The following is a 21221-nucleotide window of genomic DNA, read 5'->3' as shown; positions in this document are numbered from 1 at the left end:
ACAAAATACTTCCAATCAAATGATTTCTGGTCTACACCAAATTCACAGGCATCATCACTTTTTTGGCAGTCCATAATGAAAAGAGAGTGATCTAATAATTAAAAATATAATGTTTAGGTCCCCTCCACTTATAGTGAATTAAGTTTGAGTTAGTTGACCACAAACTTAACATAGTATTAGAGGTAGGCCCACACGTAATCACTATAAAAACAACACGTGCCTAAAGAACGTTACACACAAAGGGGCATGTGAGAGAACACTCTCACATGGGAGAAGGGTGAACATGTCATCTCCACTCGTTGTCAATTAATTTAATTTGGTTGAAGACAAACTTAACATTCTAAGGCATATTACCAATAATACAACAATTATCAGTAATCCAGATTCAAATGATTTGCGTTCCATTTAATTCCTCCTTGAGTTATCCAGTAAGCATCTTCACAATGATGAGGTTTGGGTTGAAGCTTTGTGAGTTTAACAATTTATATTTCTCTAAATTTAGAATATAAATTTAGTTAGCTACCTCTGAATTTGATTCCTTATGCCACTCATGCCCACTACAGAAAAGTAAGCATTTGCATTTACCCCTTCCTCTAGCTTTACAAACCAATATCCACAACATACCATTGGGACATTTGGGGTCCATCATCTGTTCACTCCACTGATGGAATCAAATATTACACCATTTTTGTAGACGATTATAACCTTTTCCATTGGATTTAGCGATTAAGACAAACGGCTGATAGTGTTTGTTGTCTCAAACATTTCAAGACCACTAATGAAAACCTTCTGGATCTCAAGATAAAGTCATTTGAAAGTGATGGGGCTTTTGAGTTACCAAAGGATCGGTGTTTTCTGAGTATACGGCGGAGTGTTAACAAGGTGTGATAAAAGAAACATATATTCTTTTTTTTGTTTGGTTGTTAAGAGGCAGTCAATTGTAATTGCTCACATTTAGCTTAGTTCACGGTATAAATAGCACAATATATAAACTCGTCGTGAGTTTTATGATTGAAGAACACAATATAATCTAGTCAAAAACTTTACCAATAGCTAGTAAAAGTAAGTCAACCAACAATTTAGTACTTTAATGTTAAGTTGGATAAATTTAAGACCTTTTAATTAACTAAGGAAATGTTATGTTTACAGATGATATTGAGAATTTTTTGACGAAACGATGTGGGAGGTTCTTTATAAAAGTTTGACTGAATATGGACCGGTACTTTTATGGGTTTTCTATCTTTGTTCAAACTTCTAAAGGGAACTTGCCAAGTCATTTAAACATAAAATTCTTTAAAATTTTCTTTTTTGTAAGCCTACCCTTAATCCAACTAATAATTCCAACCTATAAGATTCCCACAGCCTAAACTCTCTATATTAATTTAGATAGAGAGAAGAGAGAAATAGAGAGAGGGAGAGAGAAACCCACTCTTGATTTCTAATGGGAGCAGTAGTCTCAATTGGTTCAACTGCTCTGGACTTCTTCACTGAAGTTGCTCTCTCTAGCAGATCCACAAAGGATAAACCTAAATCCAAAAATCATCAACATATAGAACTTAAAGAAGAAGAAGAAGAAGAAGTATTGGGGAGGCAAAGCTTTCCTCCTGATTTTATTTTTGGTGTTGCCTCTTCTGCTTATCAGGTTCCTCTCTCTCTCTCTCTCTCTCTCTCTCTCTCCCTCCCTCTCTCACTATATATATTTCGTTTGAAAAATGTGTAAGAAAATGATTTTCATACATTCTTGAGAATTTCCATTTATTTCTTTGATTCTTGCCATCATATGCCTCTTAAGCAGAGGGTTGATTGATCACTAGGAGTCTTAGGAGAAAGATCATATTCTTACCGCAAGGTTTTCACTCATTTTGTTTGTTAACATGACTAAATACAAATGGTTACTAAAACTAAGATGTCAACCTAAAGAGTAAAATAAAAAAATAAAGTAATTGAGCAAATGTATTTCCTACCTACCAAAATATTCCTATTGAAATTCAATGCTTTTTTTTCATTGAAGTAGTCCAACCTAAAGGCGTTTCAATAATAACTAAGAACAATGTTTCGGAATAAAAAAATTAGAGTGCTTTTTATGTGGTTTGTTGTGTTACATTATTAGTTTATGCATGAGAAAAATAGCGATTAAAGTAAGCTCTTAACTAATTTAGTTACATTATTGGTTTATGCATGAGATCATGAGGATACTAGTGTTAGACATTAGATGTCTGAGATTCCGCTTAGAACACCAGGAGACACAATAACCTAACAGTAGAGACGTTTGAGGAAACGATCTTGGCAACTTGAGTTGTGTTCTGTTTTTGCTTCGAAGAAAGCAGATGCATGGGTGGATCCACAATAGTTTCACTCCCAAGCCTGCTTCAACCAGAGAGACAAAGTAGGGAGGTCAGCTGAAGCTAACTTAGCACCTCAAGAAATATGTATTTACCTACGGAAAAAAAGGTTTACAAGATTCAATAAAAAAATAGCAAGTCTAAGTTAAAAATAAAAAGTGGGATGTTGTGGACTTAAATAAAACAAACAACACACTCTAAACAAATGTCAGTATAACATTTCAATAATTAAAAAACATTGTTTGATATGTTAGGAGAAAAAGAAGAAGAAATGAGTGGAAAGCAAAATCATTGTACTGTGACTGACATGAGTTCCACATGAAACTAGTAAATAAATTTTTGGGAAATGATAGAGTGCCCAGCAATTTTGCCCATTAAAATGCCCAACTTTCCTTATTTAGAAATAAAAGCGGTCCCCACCGTAGTCAAACTTTGAAAAACCCATGTCTTTTAGTGATTCCACATCAGCTGGGCAATTTAATGGGCTAAAAACTGGGCACTCTAGCATCTCCCTAAATTTTTAAGGCCGCGACTTTGGGGAATAAAGAAAATTCTCTGGGGAATAAAAACTTTTCTTAAAATTAGTCAAATAAGATTGACTTTTATGTTTCTTTTTATTGCTAAGGGACTTCTAATTTTTGGGAGTTCTTCTCCATCTCATCACCTCTCTCTACCACCATCTCATCTTCACACCATCTCATCATCTTCTCCGGCGAAGGTCGCCAGCCGGCAACCTTCAAATATAAAAAAATAAATTAATTAATTTAAATTAACTTTTTTTCTCTCTCCTCTCTCTTTCCAATTTTTTTTTTTCCTTGTATCTCTCTCTCTAGAACAGATCTAGAGAGAGAGAGAGAGGAAAGGAAAAAAAATTGGAGAGAGAAATTTTTTTTTTATGTTTAAAGGTCGCCGGCCGGAAAATTGGTTCCGACCGGCGACTTTCGCAGGAGAAGATGATGAGGTGGCGAGAAGATGAGGTGGCGAGAAGATGAAGTGGCAGAGAGAACAGATGAGATGGAGGAGAACTTTAAAAAAAATGTATTCTGTATTTCCCATAAAAATTTAGGTGGCCAATACGTGAACAACTGTTTTTCTTATATGGACAACTATCTTATGTGGACAACTAAAATAATTAATTTTTTTTTATATGGACACCAGTTTCTAAGGGGACAACTCTCTATTATTTTCACTCAAGTCCTCCTAGAATTAGATGTATTATTTTAACACCTCCCTCTTTTCCCATAAACCCTAGTAAGTTTGGTCTTCTTCTACTACTTCATCTTCATCATCAACCCAAAATTCTGGAGAGAGTTTTTTTGGAGAAGATTATGACATCAAACAAAGGGAAGGGAATTGTTGAAGGATATTCCTAACCACAAAGATCAGATCTAAAATCTAGAAATCAAAATTTTCAAAATCCTAGATTTTTTTACAAACAAGTAGAGTTGATCGTGCTTCGTAGAAAATCGACAAAACACGAGAGATCTTAATTTCCGAGTTTTTGTTAAAAAAAAACCTGACTTGCCAATTTCGTAGATTTCCTAAGAAAATTTGGCAAGACAGAAGGAAACTTGCCACGAAAATCTAGCATATTTTCGTAGATTTACCACGAAATTCTGGGAATTTCTTCTTCACTTCGATTTTTTGCCTTGAAATCATTTTGTATTCTTTCAAACTACCCAAACAAAAATACAAAAAAAAATAGAAAAGTTAGAGTTTTACCTCATCAATGTAGGGTTTGATTAAAACCCATCCAGGGTTTGATAAAAAACAAAGGGAAGTAGTAGAAACTATAGTTTACTAAAAAACAAAGAGAAGTGGTAGAAACTATAGTTTACTAAAAAATAAAGAAGTAGAGATTGATGAGTTTTATCTTCTTCATTCATCTAGGGTTTGATAAAAAACAAAAGGAAGTGGTAGAAACTATAGTTTACTTTTAGTAGCAGTACAAGAATAAGAATAAGACTAAGAAGAAGGAAGAAGAAGAAGATGATGAAGAAGATGATGAACAAGAAGACAACTTAGGTTTTCAATTTTGAACTATTATTTTGTTAATGGTCTACAAGTTAGTAACTGTTAGTATATAAGACTTTATGGAGTTGTCCCTTTATTAAATCAAAGTCAACTAAGTCAAACATAATTGACTCGCACCGGGCCCGAAAATAGTTGTCTATATAAAAAAAATAGTTGTCCACGTATTGGCCACCAAAATTTATTTCCCGGAGAACTTTCAAAAAACTCTGGATTCCCTTGAGAATTTATTCCCCGGAGAATTTTCTTTATTCCCCAAAGCCCCGACCATTTTTAAACTCATAAGTATATTCTTTTTAACTGAATGTAGGTAGAAGGAGGAACTACAGAGGTAGGGAAAGGAAAAAGCATTTGGGACACTTTTACACATAAATATCCTGGTAACCCACTACCCTACACTAATTTATTTTTTCTCTCATCTAATTTTGGTGGACAACAAAGAAAAATGTGGATTTATTTGTCAATATTCCCTACTTAAATAAATAAATGAAGTATTTAAACGGCAATAGAAACCACATCAAATTTTGACAATTTTAGAGCAGTAATGCAGTATATAACCATCATGATTGCAAGACCAAAATGATTTATACATTTCAGACTCATGAAACCACTTAATAACTACAGTATTTCACCACTTAATAATAATGCATGAAGAAGATTCATTTCTTTCACATATTTGATTGGACTGATGAAATCAAATTCATGTAGATCGATTTGACATTACAAAAAGCAAACATATGAAAAGAGAACAAATTAAAAGACGAAAGGAGAACAAAATGACATCAAAAGAGAACAAAATGAGGAAAAAGACACGCAGAAGAACATAACATATTGTAATAATTGCTTTTACATATTTACATATTGTAATAAGACTTTGTAATATGATTTTACACATTCTAATATGATTTTACATACTGTGATATGTATTTTCATATTGTAATATGATCGAATTATAACTTCTATATTTGATTTTATTTTTGTTAATCATGAAAAAAATATAATTGTACGACAGTTCTTTATACGTTATGAACATAAAACATTATAAATCAACTCTACCAATATGAAAACTTCGAAAATATAATGGATGCTAGACAAGAGTAGCATATGAAACTATGAAAGTCATAATTCTTACAAACAGTTCTTTACAAACATTTTCATAATACATTATGACGCCCACCATCTTTTGATGTAGTGGATGGATGCTCACCCAGTAACTTAAAGGTTCCAGGTTCGACTTCTGAAAGTGCAAATATAAAATTTATTGAAGTTAGATTTTAAATAAAATATGTTAGTTGGGCTTTTAAGCCTCTTATGTTGGTCTTTAAGTCATTATCTCGTAATGACCATCGTACTCCATATCAAAAAGACTAATACTTCATGAACTTTCATATGATATTATGACGCTTCATATTATGTTATGAAAAGAGAAAAGTAAAATTGGTTTTTACAACAAAAAATACCTCTAATTCATCGGGGTCTTGGGATATGGACTGGACTTGATTAAAATTTATCCAACAAACTGTTAACTCAAACGGAATTCAGTTGATAAAAAGTGTCTCACTAATACCTAATCATTTCTGTTGTGCGAACTTGGCTGTACGAAGTCGACTCTTATGTTAGAGCATGCAACACTCAACAAAAACTCAACTGATCCAATGTGTCAAGTATGAATTGAGATTCTCTTTCATAGTTGACGCTATTGAGATTCCCAATTCAAAATACTTCTCCAATGCATCACTCAAAAAAACTCAACATTCACTTTACATTTACTCTTGTTTCTTATTTTCTTTTGAGTATCTCAATATTTATTGTTGCTGCATCATATTGAGATTCTAGTTAGAGTGTTGCATTGGAGAATGTTTTTTTGTTAAAAACTCAAGTAATTATGTGTCAAAATGAGTTTTTCAAGTTGAGTGTGTTGCATTGGAGATGCTCTTGACCATCACGATTCCCTGGCTCCTATAGTTCTATAAAAATTCTTTTGCTTAAATTATGCTTTTTTTTCTTTTCTCGTTAAAAGTAGCGCGTACATCCCTAAATATATCATTATTAGTTGTTACTCTATATTTCATTAACTAACTAATAATGTAATTTTATCGTACAAAGAGAGAATTGATGATCAAAGCAACGGAGATATAGCCATTGATTCCTATCACCGTTATAAAGTAAGTCATTTATGGATTCCTATTAGTTTTGTTTTCCCGATCATATTATCACCGCTACAAAGTAAACCATTGATTCAAACTTGTCGCAAATTGTTGAAAATCTTTTACAAGTTGTTGCAAATATTTTGCACATTGTTGCAAATTACGGAAATATTTAAGGAGCTGAAGACTAAAAGAAATTAGATGATCTTTTTTCACCAAAAAAAAGTTATAGCGAGTTTAGATCAAATTTCCCTTCTGCTGAAGCTTAGAATTTTTTTTTTTTTGTACTAATAGGAAGATGTGAAAATAATGAAGCAAATCGGAGTTGATGCATACAGATTTTCTATTTCGTGGCCTAGGATATTGCCTTGTAAGTTTTTCTCATCAATTCATTAATATTACGATTCTACTAATAGATAGTTCATTAGCTAATTTAAACTCAACGGTTGAATTTTAGAAAATTTGATTTGTGGCAAGTTGATTACCTACGTGGTATACTTTAGTAATAGATAACGTACTAAAACATCGTACTATGTTATACTTTATTTTTACTAAAATATCTTGTACTTTCTTTCTTACCAGAGCTTTGTTTTGATTGTTAAAATATTAGTGATATCGAATTCGCTAAAACTAGAATTAAATAAAAATGGAAGGAACATCCATCAAACTATATAGACATAATCAGGGACGAGAGGATTACATAAACGATACCAGTCACCTCCTTCGTAGATAACACTATCTACAATACAATTTTTTAACCATAAAAAAAGGCCAGCGCTTTGGGGAAAGCTAAATAGTTTCTAGGGTGTAAATTTTAAAGAGAATATGTAAAATTTTGAAAATTTTCCGGAGAAATATATTTTATGGGGAAATTTTCCACCTCACCTCTCTCTCACCACCTCACCTCTCTCTCTTCTCCGACAAGGTCGCCGGGCAGAAATTTTTTCCGGCCGTCGACTTTTAAACCAAAAAAAAAAAAAAAAAATTTTTGCTCTCTCTTCTTTCTCTCTAAAACTCTTTTTTCTTTTTTTTTTCTCCTCTCTCTAGATCTAGAGAGAGAGATGAACGGACCTTGAACAGACTTCATCTCTCTCTCTCTAGAGAGAGAGAGGAAGAAAAAAAAGTTTTTGAGTGAGAGAGGAGAGAGATTTTTTTATTTTATTTTTATATTTGAAGGTTGCCGGCCAGAATTTTCCGACCGGCGAATTTTGCCGGAGAAGACAATGAGGTGGCGAGAAGGTGAGGTGGCAGAGAGAGTGAGGTGGTGAGAGAAAGGTGAGGTGGAGAGAGAGAGAGGTGAGGTGGAGAGAGAGAGAGAGGTGAGGTGGAGGGAAGTGAGGTGGAGGTTTTTATTTCCCTCTAACAACTTACAAAATAAAATTGTTAAACAAAGTTGACCAATTTTTGACCAAGTCTTCACACCTCGGAAACTGTTTTGCTTTCCCCAAAACGGTGGCCTAAAAAAATAATGAAAATGATTGAGCCTAAAACCAAATTCAAAATAGTTATGAGATTAGCATTATAATGTATATATATAATGGGACACATTAAGTTATTGAGGGGAGTATGAAATTTATCGAATGTAAAAGTAATGGTTAATTAACTTTTTTTTAGTGGGTACATAGCGAGAAGTTTAATAAGGAAAATATGAGATTTTGGGTTGAGATTTAAAGATAGAAAAGTTAAATGTGGGAAAGAAAGGGAAAAAGTCATAAATCAGGAGAGCTCTCTCCTTTTTGTAGAAGACTTGACTAAATTACCCCTTTTAACGAAAAAGAAAAAAAAAAGACCCGGATGACATGGGGCCAAAGGTAAATTATCCACCCCACGACACATTTGCTAGTTTCCCGGCCCAGGACCCGATGCACGCTCATCTAATTCTTATGTTGTACTTTAAGTTGTATTAAGGGTTATTTTCCAAATCGTCAGGGGTGGCTCTGGACCAAAGCGAACAAAGCGTCGCTTCGGGCCACCGGTATTTAGGGGCCACCAAAACATTAATTTCTTTAAGAAATATAAAAGAAGTCCAACTCTCTAAGAAAATTATAAGTGCCCCATTTAACAAATGTTAAGTAAAAAGGGCCACCAAATTTGACGATCTTTAAATGACTGGTGGGCCCAACAATTTGTTTGACTTATGAAACAAAAATGTTTTTTAAATATCCAAATCATGAAATCACAATATCTTTTCTTTTCTTCAAGCCAAAGTGTCAAACCAGACTGTTTATTTCATTTCTAGAAACAAAGTCTATTATTTTCTGTTGTAAGTTGTTAAATTTCAGTAGTCCAAAGAAATATTTTGTTTTCTGTTTGAGTTAAAAAAGTTAAACTCCCAAGTTGATGGTGATTTCAGAGATTCATGTGGTCGCCTTGAAACCTTTTTCAAGCATAATGAGCCATATGACATAGTCGGACTAAACTTATTTTCTGAACTTAAAGTGTTGAAACGTCTTTTACCAAATGGGATCAAAAGACCAATTGAAGTGCTACATTTTTTGAAAGATATGAAAGGTCATTATCCGAACACATGGTTTCTTATAGAATTATGTTAACAGTACTAGTTACTGACTTACTGTTGCCTCCGCAAAAAGAAGTTTTTCTAAGTTGAAGTTGATCAAGTCTTATATTCGATCTACTATGTCACAGGAAAGGTTAAACGAGTTAGCTATATTATCTATTGAGAATGATATGGCTGACAGTCTTGATTAGTGACTTTGCATCGAAAAATTTAAGAAGGACAAAATTTCAGTGATTGTAATTATCAAAAAAACTATTTTGTTATATAAATATGATGAAACTATTTTGCGGTACTTACGGTTTTCATGTAATACATTTATAAGTTTTACAATTTGATAAAAGGGGCTACATTTTCAGACCTCGCTTCAGGCCACCGAAAAGTCAGGGCCGGCCCTGCAAATGGCCCACAACTTTGTGACCAGCTTACTGCCTGACCCCCTACTTTAGCAATAATTTCCGTATAGCCTCATTTTTCCGTTATCTTTAACATTCTGTTACTCTCTCTCTCCTCCATCTCATTTTCTCTCTCTGCCACATTATTTCAGCAAGCCACATCATCACCTTCACCAGCAAGGTCGCCGACCGACGACCTACAATTTTTTTTTTCTCTAATTTTTTTTTTTAAATCCTCTCCTCTCTCTTTCTAAACTTCAGTGAAGGGGGATTCCCTTCGCCAGAGGGCTGTTCATCACGAACAGACCCATATCAGGGTCTGTTCGTGATGAACATACCCAGATCAGGGTCTGTTCGTGATGAACATACCCAGATCAGGGTCTGTTCCTGATGAACATACCCAAATCTGGGTCTGTTCCTGATGAACAGACATCACGAACAGACCATGATCTGGTCTGTTCATCACGAACAAACCCTGATCTGGGTCTGTTCGTGATGAACAACCCTCCGGCGAAGGGAAACCCCCTTCGCCGGAGTTTAGAGAGAGAGAGAGGAGAGGATTTAAAAAAAAAAAAAAATTTAAAGAGAGTGAGAAGAAAGAGAAAAAAAAATTGCTGGTGAAGATGATGATGTGGCTTGCTGAAATGATGTGGCAGAGAGAGAAAATGAGATGGAGGAGAGAGAGTAACGGAATGTTAAAGATAATGGAAAAAGGGGGTCGTACGGAAACTATTGCTAAAGTAGGGGGCCAGGCAGGAAACTGGTCACAAAATTGGGGGCCATTTGGGAAATAAACATCATATAGTGAATATAACTCTAGGTTTTATTTGTCAAAAAAAAGTGAAATGCATCTTGTAATTAAGTCCTTGTGATAACCCTAGAAATATAACAGATGGATCACGCAAAGGAGGAATAAACAAAGATGGAATTGAACACTACAACAATTTCATTAGTGAGTTGCTCGTAAATGGTAAGTGTATACATTTATTTATTTGATAGGTGAGAATATGTGCATTATAATATGTTTGAGTCATGTTCCTTTTCAGCAAAATCGTAGGTCACGAACTATGTTTTTTTTTTTTTTTTTCTGATAATGAGAAAATGCTAAAATCGTAGGTCCCGAACTATTTTGATAAAGAGAAAATGCTAAAATCCATGGGGAAGTTTGATCAGCCTAGTAAGCTAGTCGGTAGTTCAAAAAAAAAAAAAATAGTAACTAGTTGGTTTTGGATGTGTTCAATTCCCTTCACCCATTTCAATTACTTTTTTTTTTTTTTTTTGTTGAACTCATTTCAATTACTTTTTGAGTTTTATTTGACATTTTTGGTCAAGTTCCACCACTTAGTTATGCGATTTACCATGATACATTACCTATTTACCTAACGTTTTGTATTATCCTAAGATACTATTTCCTCATATTCACTTAGCTGATACTACCTAACTTAGACCATCACTTAGCCCGATAGTTGGCGTTGCATTTATTTTGAGCGATAAAAATTGTTCATTATGCATCTTCGGTAGGTGTTAATATTTTCTTTTCCTGTAAGAGAGTATTAGGATTCACATTTTTACTGATACACTTAGTACGAAGATTTTAGTTTTCAATATTAAGTAGAATTTGGACTTATGCGACTAATATTCATGTAGTTATATTGGCATTTGAGTGGAAAATTGCAACTCCATTGCATCTTTAATGGGTTCTTTTATTACAACAAAAAATATACCATTGAAATTTTGGAAAAATTTGCGAAAGTGAACTGTTAAATGTGTTAGGTGATTCCTTAATGAAATGATGGTGTGTTTGGATGACGGAATCATGAATCCACGGAATAGTTTTTGGTTTGTTTGGCAACTAATAAGAATCCTATGATTTATTATTATTTAAATATTTTTTCACAAAATTTTTTTTTTCGAGCACCATTTTTTCTTCTTGGAAAAACACGGTCTCTATCAAGCAAATTTTTTTTTTTTTATAAAATTTCACTTTTCAGGAAAATATTTTTCGAGAAAAAAAAAACAAATTTTCGGTAAAAAAAAAACGGATTTGGAAGAAAAACAATTTTTAAGGGAAAATCTGTTTTCTGGAAAAAAAAATTTGACATTCTAGAAAAAGACTTATTTGGGGAGGAATTGATTTTCGGGGGAAAAAAAAATCAGATTTTGGGGAAAAAACGATTTTTTGAAGAAAAAAATGATTTTTGGGGGAAAAAATAATTTTCGGAAAAAAATGATTTTTGAAAAATATTTTTGAAATTTAAAATAATTATTTTGTAGAAGGAAATATTTTTTCGTTGATTTGAAGTTTGAAATTTAGATTTATTAATCCAAAATCCTATCAAATCCTAGGGGGTAGGGTGGGATTTTGGTCCAATACAAATTTTGGAATCAGGAATCCTTAGGATTCAAGAGTCCTAGGATTCTTGGTAGCCGAACAAACCAAAGATTCACGATTCCTACCAAATCCCACTTTTGATAGGAATCCTACTTAGCAATCCTCCAACCAAACACATCATGAATGTATTTAATAGAAAAAAATTGTTCGGATTATTTCTTGTAGTCGCCTGTTCTCAAGCTTTAATTTTATGTTATGAAGTTTTTATTTTACGTTAGCCAACTCTGACATTAAAGTCTGATTCTGCCTCTGCACATGTTCAGAATATTATCATTACTAGGAAAACTCTAAAACAACCCGTAACTCTTAGGTGTTCTTTATTGACCAAATTAATTTTTCCTTTTATCTAAGTACGTGGAAACAAAATACTATCATATTTTTTTGACAAAGGTGCGATGGGGGTCGAACCCTATTAAATGTACCTCAAGATCTATATCATGCTCCAAAGATTTATCGACAAAATGAAGATTAATCATAACTTAGTTTTCCGCTTTTGGTCAAGTAGGAATACAACCTTTTGTGACCTTATTTCATTGGGACGTCCCGCAATCTCTAGAAGATGAGTATGGAGGTTTCCTAAGTCGGAAGATTGTGTAAGAATTTAACCTTCGCTTTCATTTTGTATTGCCATATTGTCTTATCTTTACTTAACCTCATTAGGGTTACCATATAGTGAAACGGTCAATGGTTATGGTTTAACAAGATGCTCAAAATCCTCATTTAAATTTCATCTAAATTATTACATCATAACTGGTATTTCTGTCTAAAATCATTTGGTCTAGTAGTTGGACACCCATTCTGCATACTGGAGGTCCCATTAATTCTAAAGGAAGTGCTAATCAATGTTTTATTAAACATAGTATAAATAAGGTAGTAGGAATAAATGGTCTCTCATGCCTCGTAGGATTGCTTAAGGGTTTTTATATGGTTCTTGGGGCCCAAAATGTCTTTTAGATGATAATCATTGAGCTTATCCAATTCATATTTCTTATTGTAATATATATTCATAATATATCCATGCCACGTAATGATGTAATGACTCTTGAGTTCACTTAAAAAAAGAAACTGGTATTCCTAGATTTAGAGGGAGAAGAGTAAACAAACCTGATTTAAGTTGAGACGGAGAGGAGGAACATATTAAGTGACTACAGATTAGTTAAAATTTCTTGAACATTTTGACTTTGATTAGAATACTGTTTGTGTCTTTATCGTAAGTAAAACTTGAGATCTGAATCCAAATTTGAATTGACTTGAGTTAGATTCTAGACCTTTTATTTTTGTTCGTCTCATAATGTCTTGCTCGCGGTGGAGACCAGTTGGGGCTGATTTTAGATCCATTTGCTTTAGATGAATTAGACGAGTCAGGTTCAGGTTACAAGAGAAAAACAAACCCTACCTTGGTCAAAGGTAGTGTTTAATTTCTTGTTATTGTCTGCATCTGCGTCGTTGATATGTTTGAATCTGACTCAGTTGAATCAAAGGTAACAAAAATAAATCTGTTCCCACCACTTAGACAAGTGTGACACCCAATCCCTAGCAGTTGTCGATATTGTCCCCGCCTCAGATAGGTATCGAGCTTTGTTTTTCGTGAATGCTCCACGAGCCCCCCAAAAGGCCTCGACACTTATCAAGTTTATGCATACACCTATAGCACAGGCTTCGGATACTCTCGTGAGCGATGTGGGACTAGCACAATTCCCCCACCCTCAACGAAGAGTCGTCCTCGGCTCTGAAACACTTGTGACACCTCAAGCCCTAAAAGTTGTCGATATTATCGCCACTTTAGACACCTCACACAGGTACAAAGTTTTTTTCTGGATCCACGAGCCCCCTCAAAAGGCCTCGACACTTACCAAGCTTGAGCGTACGCCTATAACTTAGACTCCGGATACTCTCGTGAGTGATGTCACCCACCTCAACGAAGAGCCATCTAACGGTGGGCGTTTCCTCCGAGAATTTCAGCCAGATCCGACGATCTATAAAGCAGCTGCCCATCAGATTCCGTTTTAAGTCCTCATAATGATAAGATGTGTCTCTTCAACCCCAAAAGACACATGTACCTATTCGATTAATATATAAACAAACCCAAAGCCATTTCGTTCTTTATACTACTCATTCTCTTATTCTCTTCTGAAATCAGTATTCCAAATGTGTCTGGAATATCTTGCAACAAAAAAAAAAGTGTGTCTGGTTCACAATTCCGATTTCATAAATATTTTAGTATATCTAGAATTCTGAAGAAAGAAGCATCTGAGTGAATTCCGTTTATTCTCTTCTTCCTATTGTGAAATCTAGAATTCATATTGTCCCCACTTTAAACAGCTCAGGCCCAAGTCCACAGGTACGGGTTCTTGTTCTTGGCGAAGGTTCCACGAGCCCACCAAAAGTCCTAGACACTTACTAAACTTGAGCGCTCACCTATCTCTCAGGCTCCGGACACTCTCGTGAGTGATGTAGGAGTATCACATCAACATAGAAGACTGGGTCAGTGGAAATAGTTCAAAAACTTCTTTTCAAACGAAGTAATAGGTGTTGTAGTTTGTGAGAAACAGAGTTGGTTATGTTGAAGATGGGTAAGGAAGCTAGTTAGTTTCGGGTGGGTTGAGAGGGAGACGTGGGAGTCCTAGTAGCTAATTCAACCACTGATGAAGGTTAGAAAAAAAAGCTTTCTAGAGCTCAAATACCATGAAAAACTTGTATTAACTTCAGTGTGTTTTGACAATGACTTAAGATCCAATTTATTTGCAAAATCCGACAAGAATAAAGAATGGAATATGCCTCGACAAGGTCGACTCCCTTATAGTACATGGGTGAGCAGCTTCTTAACAAAGAAGGTGGAGACATTTCTACAGAATAGAGAAGGTACCGACGGAGAAACTAGGTGGAGGTTTGAGTGACACTCTAGATAAACAAAAAAGACATAAGAAATACACTCCAATTACACCTGTTTCTATGACCGTTGGGCCGACGGTTGTCACACTTCCAATAGGTTTGGTTTTTCTTAGTTCCAACGAAACAACAAACTCGATGCTTTCATGCTTTTCAGTCTTAGAATTTGAATATTTTATTTGTGTAGTTTTTTCTAAGTTAATCTTCGATTAGTAATTAGAATTATGACTAGCTACTTGATAATTTCGTATTATATTTTCATGTTGATAGGAATGATTTCAGAGATTACGCAGAGGTTTGTTTCGAAGAATTTGGAGATAAAGTAAAACACTGGATAAGCATAAACGAACCATGGACATTCATTAACCAAGGTTACGAAAAAGGTATTTCAGCTCCAGGAAGAAGTTCAACATCAGATTATCAATGTAATGTTGGTAATTCTGCAACTGAACCCTATATTGTAAGCCATAACCTCATCCTTTCTCATGCTGCTGCTGTTGCTCTTTACAAGCAAAAATTTCAGGTGATTTCTTTGACCATTATTAATTTATAACACAACCTATATATATATATGTATATGTATACTATTCTCATGCATAAGGTCAAACACCCAATCTGTCGTTCAAAAACGTACATTGTGATATACCCTCCGCAATCAAAGACCAGTCATTGGATGTTCAAGGTTCATAATTTCTTCCATTTAACGGTGCTGTTTGGCCTGAAATTCTTGCCCGATCACGGCCATAGTGGAGACGTGGCATGCCCATTTTGTACTCCGGACAATGCCATATCATCACTCAAGCCACGCTCGGTCAAAAATCTCGCCCAAGTGGCATCTTCTTTTTTCCATTTAAATAATTGGGTAGAAAATTTAATACGATCAAGCTAAGAAATTATCAAGACTTTTTAAACTACCTCGAGGAGGCTTCACTAAGAACCATACTCTCTATCCGACTTGAACGTTAGTGGTTAAAAGTCACATAACCTCAATATAACACTAGTTTATTTCCTATACATGACCTAGAACAAAACTTAGTGAGGCTTAATCATAGTATTGTTGATTTTCGAAATTCGGTCACCTTGTCTTTTTGTTTTTGTGGGAATGCTTCACCTAATAGCTACTTTTCAGGAAAATCAAAAAGGAGAAATTGGAATGACATTACTATGCCACTGGCCAGTACCATATGATCAAAACTCTTATCATTGTGAACAAGCCTGCAATAGAATGTTGGATTTCACGATCGGATGGTTCGTTTCCAACTTATATTTTTATTTTCTTCTGAAACTCTCTTCATAGATAGACTAAAACTTTTTCCCTAACATTTATGAAAAACCTAAATTAGGTATATGGAGCCATTAGTATATGGAGATTATCCATTTATAATGAAGGCATTGGTAAGAGAAAGGTTACCCACTTTCACCGAAGAAGAGAAGAAAATGGTGAAAGGTTCTTTTGACTTTGTTGGGATCAACTACTACACAGCTAGATATGCTTCAAGTTTTCCTATATCCAATGAGGACATGCCTATCAAATGTTCTCTTGATTCTTATGTTAACTTAACAGGTTTGTCTTTTCACCCCTTTTAGCCATGCACTTAAGCTTTCATGAACTAGTTACTTTTTCTTAAGGAATTGGAGTATTTGATTAGAAGGAAGGTTATCTTGTCGTAAAACCACCACTTTCGCTCACGATCTAGTCCTTCTCTGCATTCACTTAAGCGCGTACGTTTGCAGTTTTTATAGGTTTTGACTTGTTATAAGTGTGTGTTCATCACACTCATTAAAAACAAAATACGGAGTATTAATTTTTTTTCTCATGTGGGACTTTTTTCACATGCCCTCTCATGTGTGGCATACTTTTGAGTCTAAAACGTGTGTTTGGACCATGTGGAACAAGTGCAATTTTCTAACCTGTCTCGTATGGGCCTAGTTCGGATAACCTATTATGTTATTAACACAATTCTCATCTTATTTGTGGCAACACTAGTGGAGAAAGATGGAGTTCCTATTGGACCAACCGTAAGTGATCATCACAATTTAATGAGATTGAGTTCATACAGTTAAATACGAAGATATGGTATAACTATATATATCTTTCGATTTTTGCAGACTGGTGTAAAGTGGTTGTATGAATATCCAGAAGGATTAAAAGAACTTCTTTTATACGCAAAGAAACAATATAAGAATCCCAAAATATACATTCTCGAGAACGGTAAGCAATCAAATTGCTTATAATTATTCTTATACATGCCATGATCTAAGGGCTAATTTTTCTCTTAACACTTCATAAAGTTTTAATATCGGTCGAATCTGATGAATAGTACTGGTAATTTTCTTATATGTCGAGGAGAATATCTCGTACCCTTATTGAAATACGAGAAAAGCAAAAGAAAGAGAGAAGAATAACTTGTTTATGTCAATATTTTTGAGATGTCAAGATGCTTATTTTGTATATGGCTTTCATTAGGAACTTGTGAGCTAGATAATAATGAGCTTCCTATGGAAAAAGCTCTCAATGATGAAGCCAGGGTTAGATACTACTCAGAGCATATTACTCAAGTTCGAAATGCAATCAGGTCAGTCCATTTCCATATGTCTTCGAGTAGTTTGTGTTTGAATATTTAAGTAATGTTATTCTGTTTTATACCAAGAATTTGATGCATGATATTCACATTTTTCCGATGGGCAAAATATGTATATGTGAAAGGTCAATCGGCTTATAAATGGTCCAATGATGTCCCCGCGTCAAAATAAAAGTGGACCGAGGGTTTATTGCAAAATAAAATTAAACTCCGAAATCCAATCATTGGTGTTTTTAATCTTTATTTTTCTGTCTTTTGGATGTATTTATAGGCTTGGAGCGGATGTAAGAGGATATTTTGCGTGGTCATTAATGGACAATTTCGAATGGAGTAATGGGTATACTGTTAGATTTGGACTTTGCTACATTGACTATAAAGACTCCCTCAAACGATACCCAAAAGCTTCTATGAAATGGTTTACTAAATTTCTCTCCCAATAAATTCACATATATATGGATCATTGGGAGCTATATGATTATAATACATAAACATTTCGTAACAATTATAAGTTCAAAATCATTTTGTGGTAAACTAAGGTATGTTGCTTGTGGTTTAGTTTGATTGACCTCAATGATTCATCACAAGGTGTTCTTTCTTCGAATGACACATCTGAATTCTTATTGCTTCTTCTATATATATTGAAATTCAGTATCAAACAAGATGTTGAATTAACACTAACCGAAATTTTCGTTCATTCAGAAGTTGTTTCTTGTACATTGTCTATGTACCTGCGGCAGGCTGATTAAGCATTTAATGAATGTTTCTTTTACATTCCGAAAGGTTTCACAGTCACTGAGATGTGACGTTTTTGTCGGTTTCGACATATTGCAACCTCATGAACCATATCTTGGATTCCGGTGAATGCTACCAAAAATGCTGCTGCTTGTGCTCTAGTCAACAGCTTCTTCACCACTAGCTCTAATGTCTTGTAACTACAATCATATTCATCAACCTACTTTAAGTTCTTCTCAAACAGAGCTTGAAAATTACACAACATTATATTAGCCCTCGTACAACAAGTTAGAGTTGTACACTACATGGACAAAGGGCAATCCTTTCCTTGTAAACCAAGAGTTGACCTAACGGGCTCTAATCTCCGAGCTTGCGTTTCACGATAAGGCCCGACTTTATAATTCTAGATCCAGGTAGAGGAGTGTCAGTGTCCATCTGACCTCGGCACATCTCATGTACATTACGGTTTGTAAAGTATATATTTGTCGGACAACTCTTTACATGCTAAGTCAGTTTCAAAGAGAGTTAGGCCTATAGGCTATAGTATGCCCTAATTAACCCGATAATATAGCTACTGCTTTTTTATTCGATCCTTACTCCAAAACTCTTGCACACTCAGGTCGAGGATCACTACCCGAATGACTCCTAGTAACCTAACATGAAGATAGATTAGCATTATCCCACATTAAGCTCATAAAAGAAATAAGAACCCAAATACTCAGACACCCAATCAGAACCAGAATGGATTCTGCCAATTTCACATTCCCAATTGCATTATTTCATGCCTTTCGACTAATCGGGTTCCAACATCTCTGGTTCCTTGCCATTTCCGGTTCTAGGTATTCTGGTTCTTATCGTAATTTGCGTGTAACTAACTTAACGAGTAACGACTAAAGATAGAAATTAATACCTGAGTTTTTGTGCACGAGTGAGGACTCGGTCGATTTTTGCAAACTCAGAACTAACAGAAGCCAAATCAGAAAACCGAGTTGAATCGGTCGACTGTGTTTGTAACAGAGTAGTTGATGAAAAGAATGGAAGATGAAGAATACAATTAGATTGAATCTCAGCCATTTCTTCATCAAGAACAGCCTCTTCGACCCGAGTTTCTCGAATCAATTGGGACATTACCCTTTCTCCTTTAATCGACGAAGAAGAAGATGATGGCGATGAAGATCGAAAAAATATCAAAGAATGAAGGAGAGAGAGAATGGCTGAAGGACGCCAATTTCCAAACCAAGCAAGACTAGACATTTCAAGTGGGTGTCTGAATTTAGGCATTAAGATTTGAGAAATGTCTTTGAGTTGTCGATTTGAACCGATTGATCTACTATAATAAGCATCGAATCGACTTAATTGTTCTTGAATTAAATCTTCAAGTAATATTTCTTCAGCAAGATGAAGCTCCATTCTTGATGCCCTTAATCTCTGTTCTTGCTTCCATTGCCCTGTTTCTCCTCTTCCTCCTCCTCCTCCTGATAATTGATTAAGAATAAGAAATTAAGATTTGGGTATGAATTAAAAATGGGTTTTGTTAATTTTTTTCAACAGATTTGGGTATTGAATTTATGAAAAGATTGAATTTTTTACCTCGTTTATAGAGGTTAATGCAATTTATTGAATGCTCTGTGATTTGATCTTGTTCTTCATGATTCTTCTGTTCTTCTTTTTGATTATTTGATTCTTTGTCTTCCAAGATTTTCCTGTAAAATTAATAATGAAAAGGTTTGTTTCAGTTCAAGAAATCGAAATCTTTATGTTTATGGAGAGGAGAGAGAGAGAAATAAGAAAGTCTTACAGATTAGGTTGGGACCAAAACCATGCCATTGCTCTCTTTTTCTCTCTCTCTCTCTCTCTCTCTCTCTCTGCTTTCTCTTAGCTTCCCTAATTTTGCAGAAAACGAGTGAACTAATTATCCATGACAAACTAAGATGTGGAAATACTTATAGGGCAGTTAGTCAATTACCAAATCACACCACAATACCACATAGGAAAATTTTAGGAGATCTTTTGTGGAGCCACTTATTTCAATTTTTTTTTTTTTTTTGAGATTTTAATCTGAACGGGGTTTCAGAATGTTTATTTTAAGAAAATCTGAAAATTTAGTTGATTTGAGTGTTTTTCTGCACGCTTGAAAAAGACACCACTTATTTCAGACTTCACAAAGACCCAATTTCTGAAATGTGTGAAATGATGCTTGTGCCTCCGTGATTTAAAAAATCTTCTATGTCTCGTATTCAGATTTTCAGATATGATAGCTTCTTAATACTGATGGCTCGCCTTTTTCATTCCCAAATATTATTAGCCCCACCATGAAAAACAAAGGAAGAGTAACAATGAGTCCTAGAATTGAGATTTCTAGGAGGTCATCTTCAACGTGTAAGTGCAAAGTGCACCACTAAAGCGCCCTATTGCACCCACGCCACTAAAACATTGAATCATTACTTCGTTCATACTCTAGTCGAGAGAACGTTATTTATAAATCCTTTACATTCCTTTTAATTATGTGATGTGGGACTCTCTTTAGCTAGTTCACATCTTCCCATATTTATGTCCAAATTTCAAAAGTTAATATCTTATTCATATGGATTCGGCTTTGAGCAGACCATAGTTTGAAATTCAAGAGCTCGACGAGAAAAACGCACGGTGCGTTCCTCAAATAGTTTGGACAATCGAAACCTTATCAAAATTGCAATAAATGCTGCAGATGGAGGTATAGATTCCAACATAATACATGTTACAACTGCTTTCCCTTCTCTCAATTGCTGAAGTGGTATTACAATTTTAAGATAATGTTGCTACCACTATGATAAATTGGCTTTTAGAGGAAATTTTCTTTTGGGATTAAAATATGAAGCCGCAATAATTTAGTACTTGCAATAACTGATACTAAATTATGTCGCAGATAGCAACAATCATACTAGGAAGAAAATCGGTAGTATTATCTGCAACAAAATTGCCTTCTCGATTTTTCTCGAAAAATGTTTAAATTCAGAACTAATATAACACTTTTTGCAACACTTAATTGTTTTTTGTTAGAGTTGCAACTGTAACATCCTGAGCTTTTGGCTAAAAGGTATGCAATAAGTTTGAGTTAACTGAGGAACTAGTTGGTAATGTTGTCAGGTCAAAATAGGGATTAAACCTACAAAGTATCTAGATTCCTGGGGCTTTTGACAACCGGGTAGAAATGAAG

At 34.6% G+C, this 21221-nt stretch overlaps 2 protein-coding genes across 2 annotated transcripts; one reads left to right on the top strand and one right to left on the bottom strand.

Annotated features, from left to right (window-relative positions):
- Positions 1-1256: 1256 nt before the first annotated feature.
- Positions 1257-17949, top strand: LOC147539058 (beta-glucosidase 12-like). Its single transcript, XM_086644508.1, has 13 exons — positions 1257-1642; positions 4684-4753; positions 6480-6538; positions 6815-6890; positions 10323-10400; positions 12328-12415; positions 14982-15234; positions 15841-15959; positions 16055-16275; positions 16699-16730; positions 16821-16923; positions 17179-17287; positions 17565-17949. The coding sequence occupies exons 1-13, from the start codon at positions 1442-1444 to the stop codon at positions 17731-17733; spliced, it is 1578 nt and encodes a 525-aa protein (XP_086500634.1). The 5' UTR covers positions 1257-1441; the 3' UTR covers positions 17734-17949.
- On the bottom strand, positions 17885-19943 carry LOC147539057 (seed dormancy control protein). The gene is made up of 4 exons (XM_086644512.1): positions 19824-19943; positions 19616-19728; positions 18936-19500; positions 17885-18225 (listed from the first exon to the last, which is right to left on the bottom strand). The coding sequence occupies exons 1-4, from the start codon at positions 19850-19852 to the stop codon at positions 18060-18062; spliced, it is 873 nt and encodes a 290-aa protein (XP_086500638.1). The 5' UTR covers positions 19853-19943; the 3' UTR covers positions 17885-18059.
- Positions 19944-21221: the final 1278 nt, after the last annotated feature.

This window comes from Eschscholzia californica, unplaced genomic scaffold (assembly GCF_041429995.1).
Source record: "Eschscholzia californica isolate CP2 unplaced genomic scaffold, dmEscCali1.0.p SCAF_5, whole genome shotgun sequence".
NCBI lineage: Eukaryota > Viridiplantae > Streptophyta > Magnoliopsida > Ranunculales > Papaveraceae > Eschscholzia > Eschscholzia californica.
This window is presented reverse-complemented; position numbering and strand designations above follow the sequence as displayed.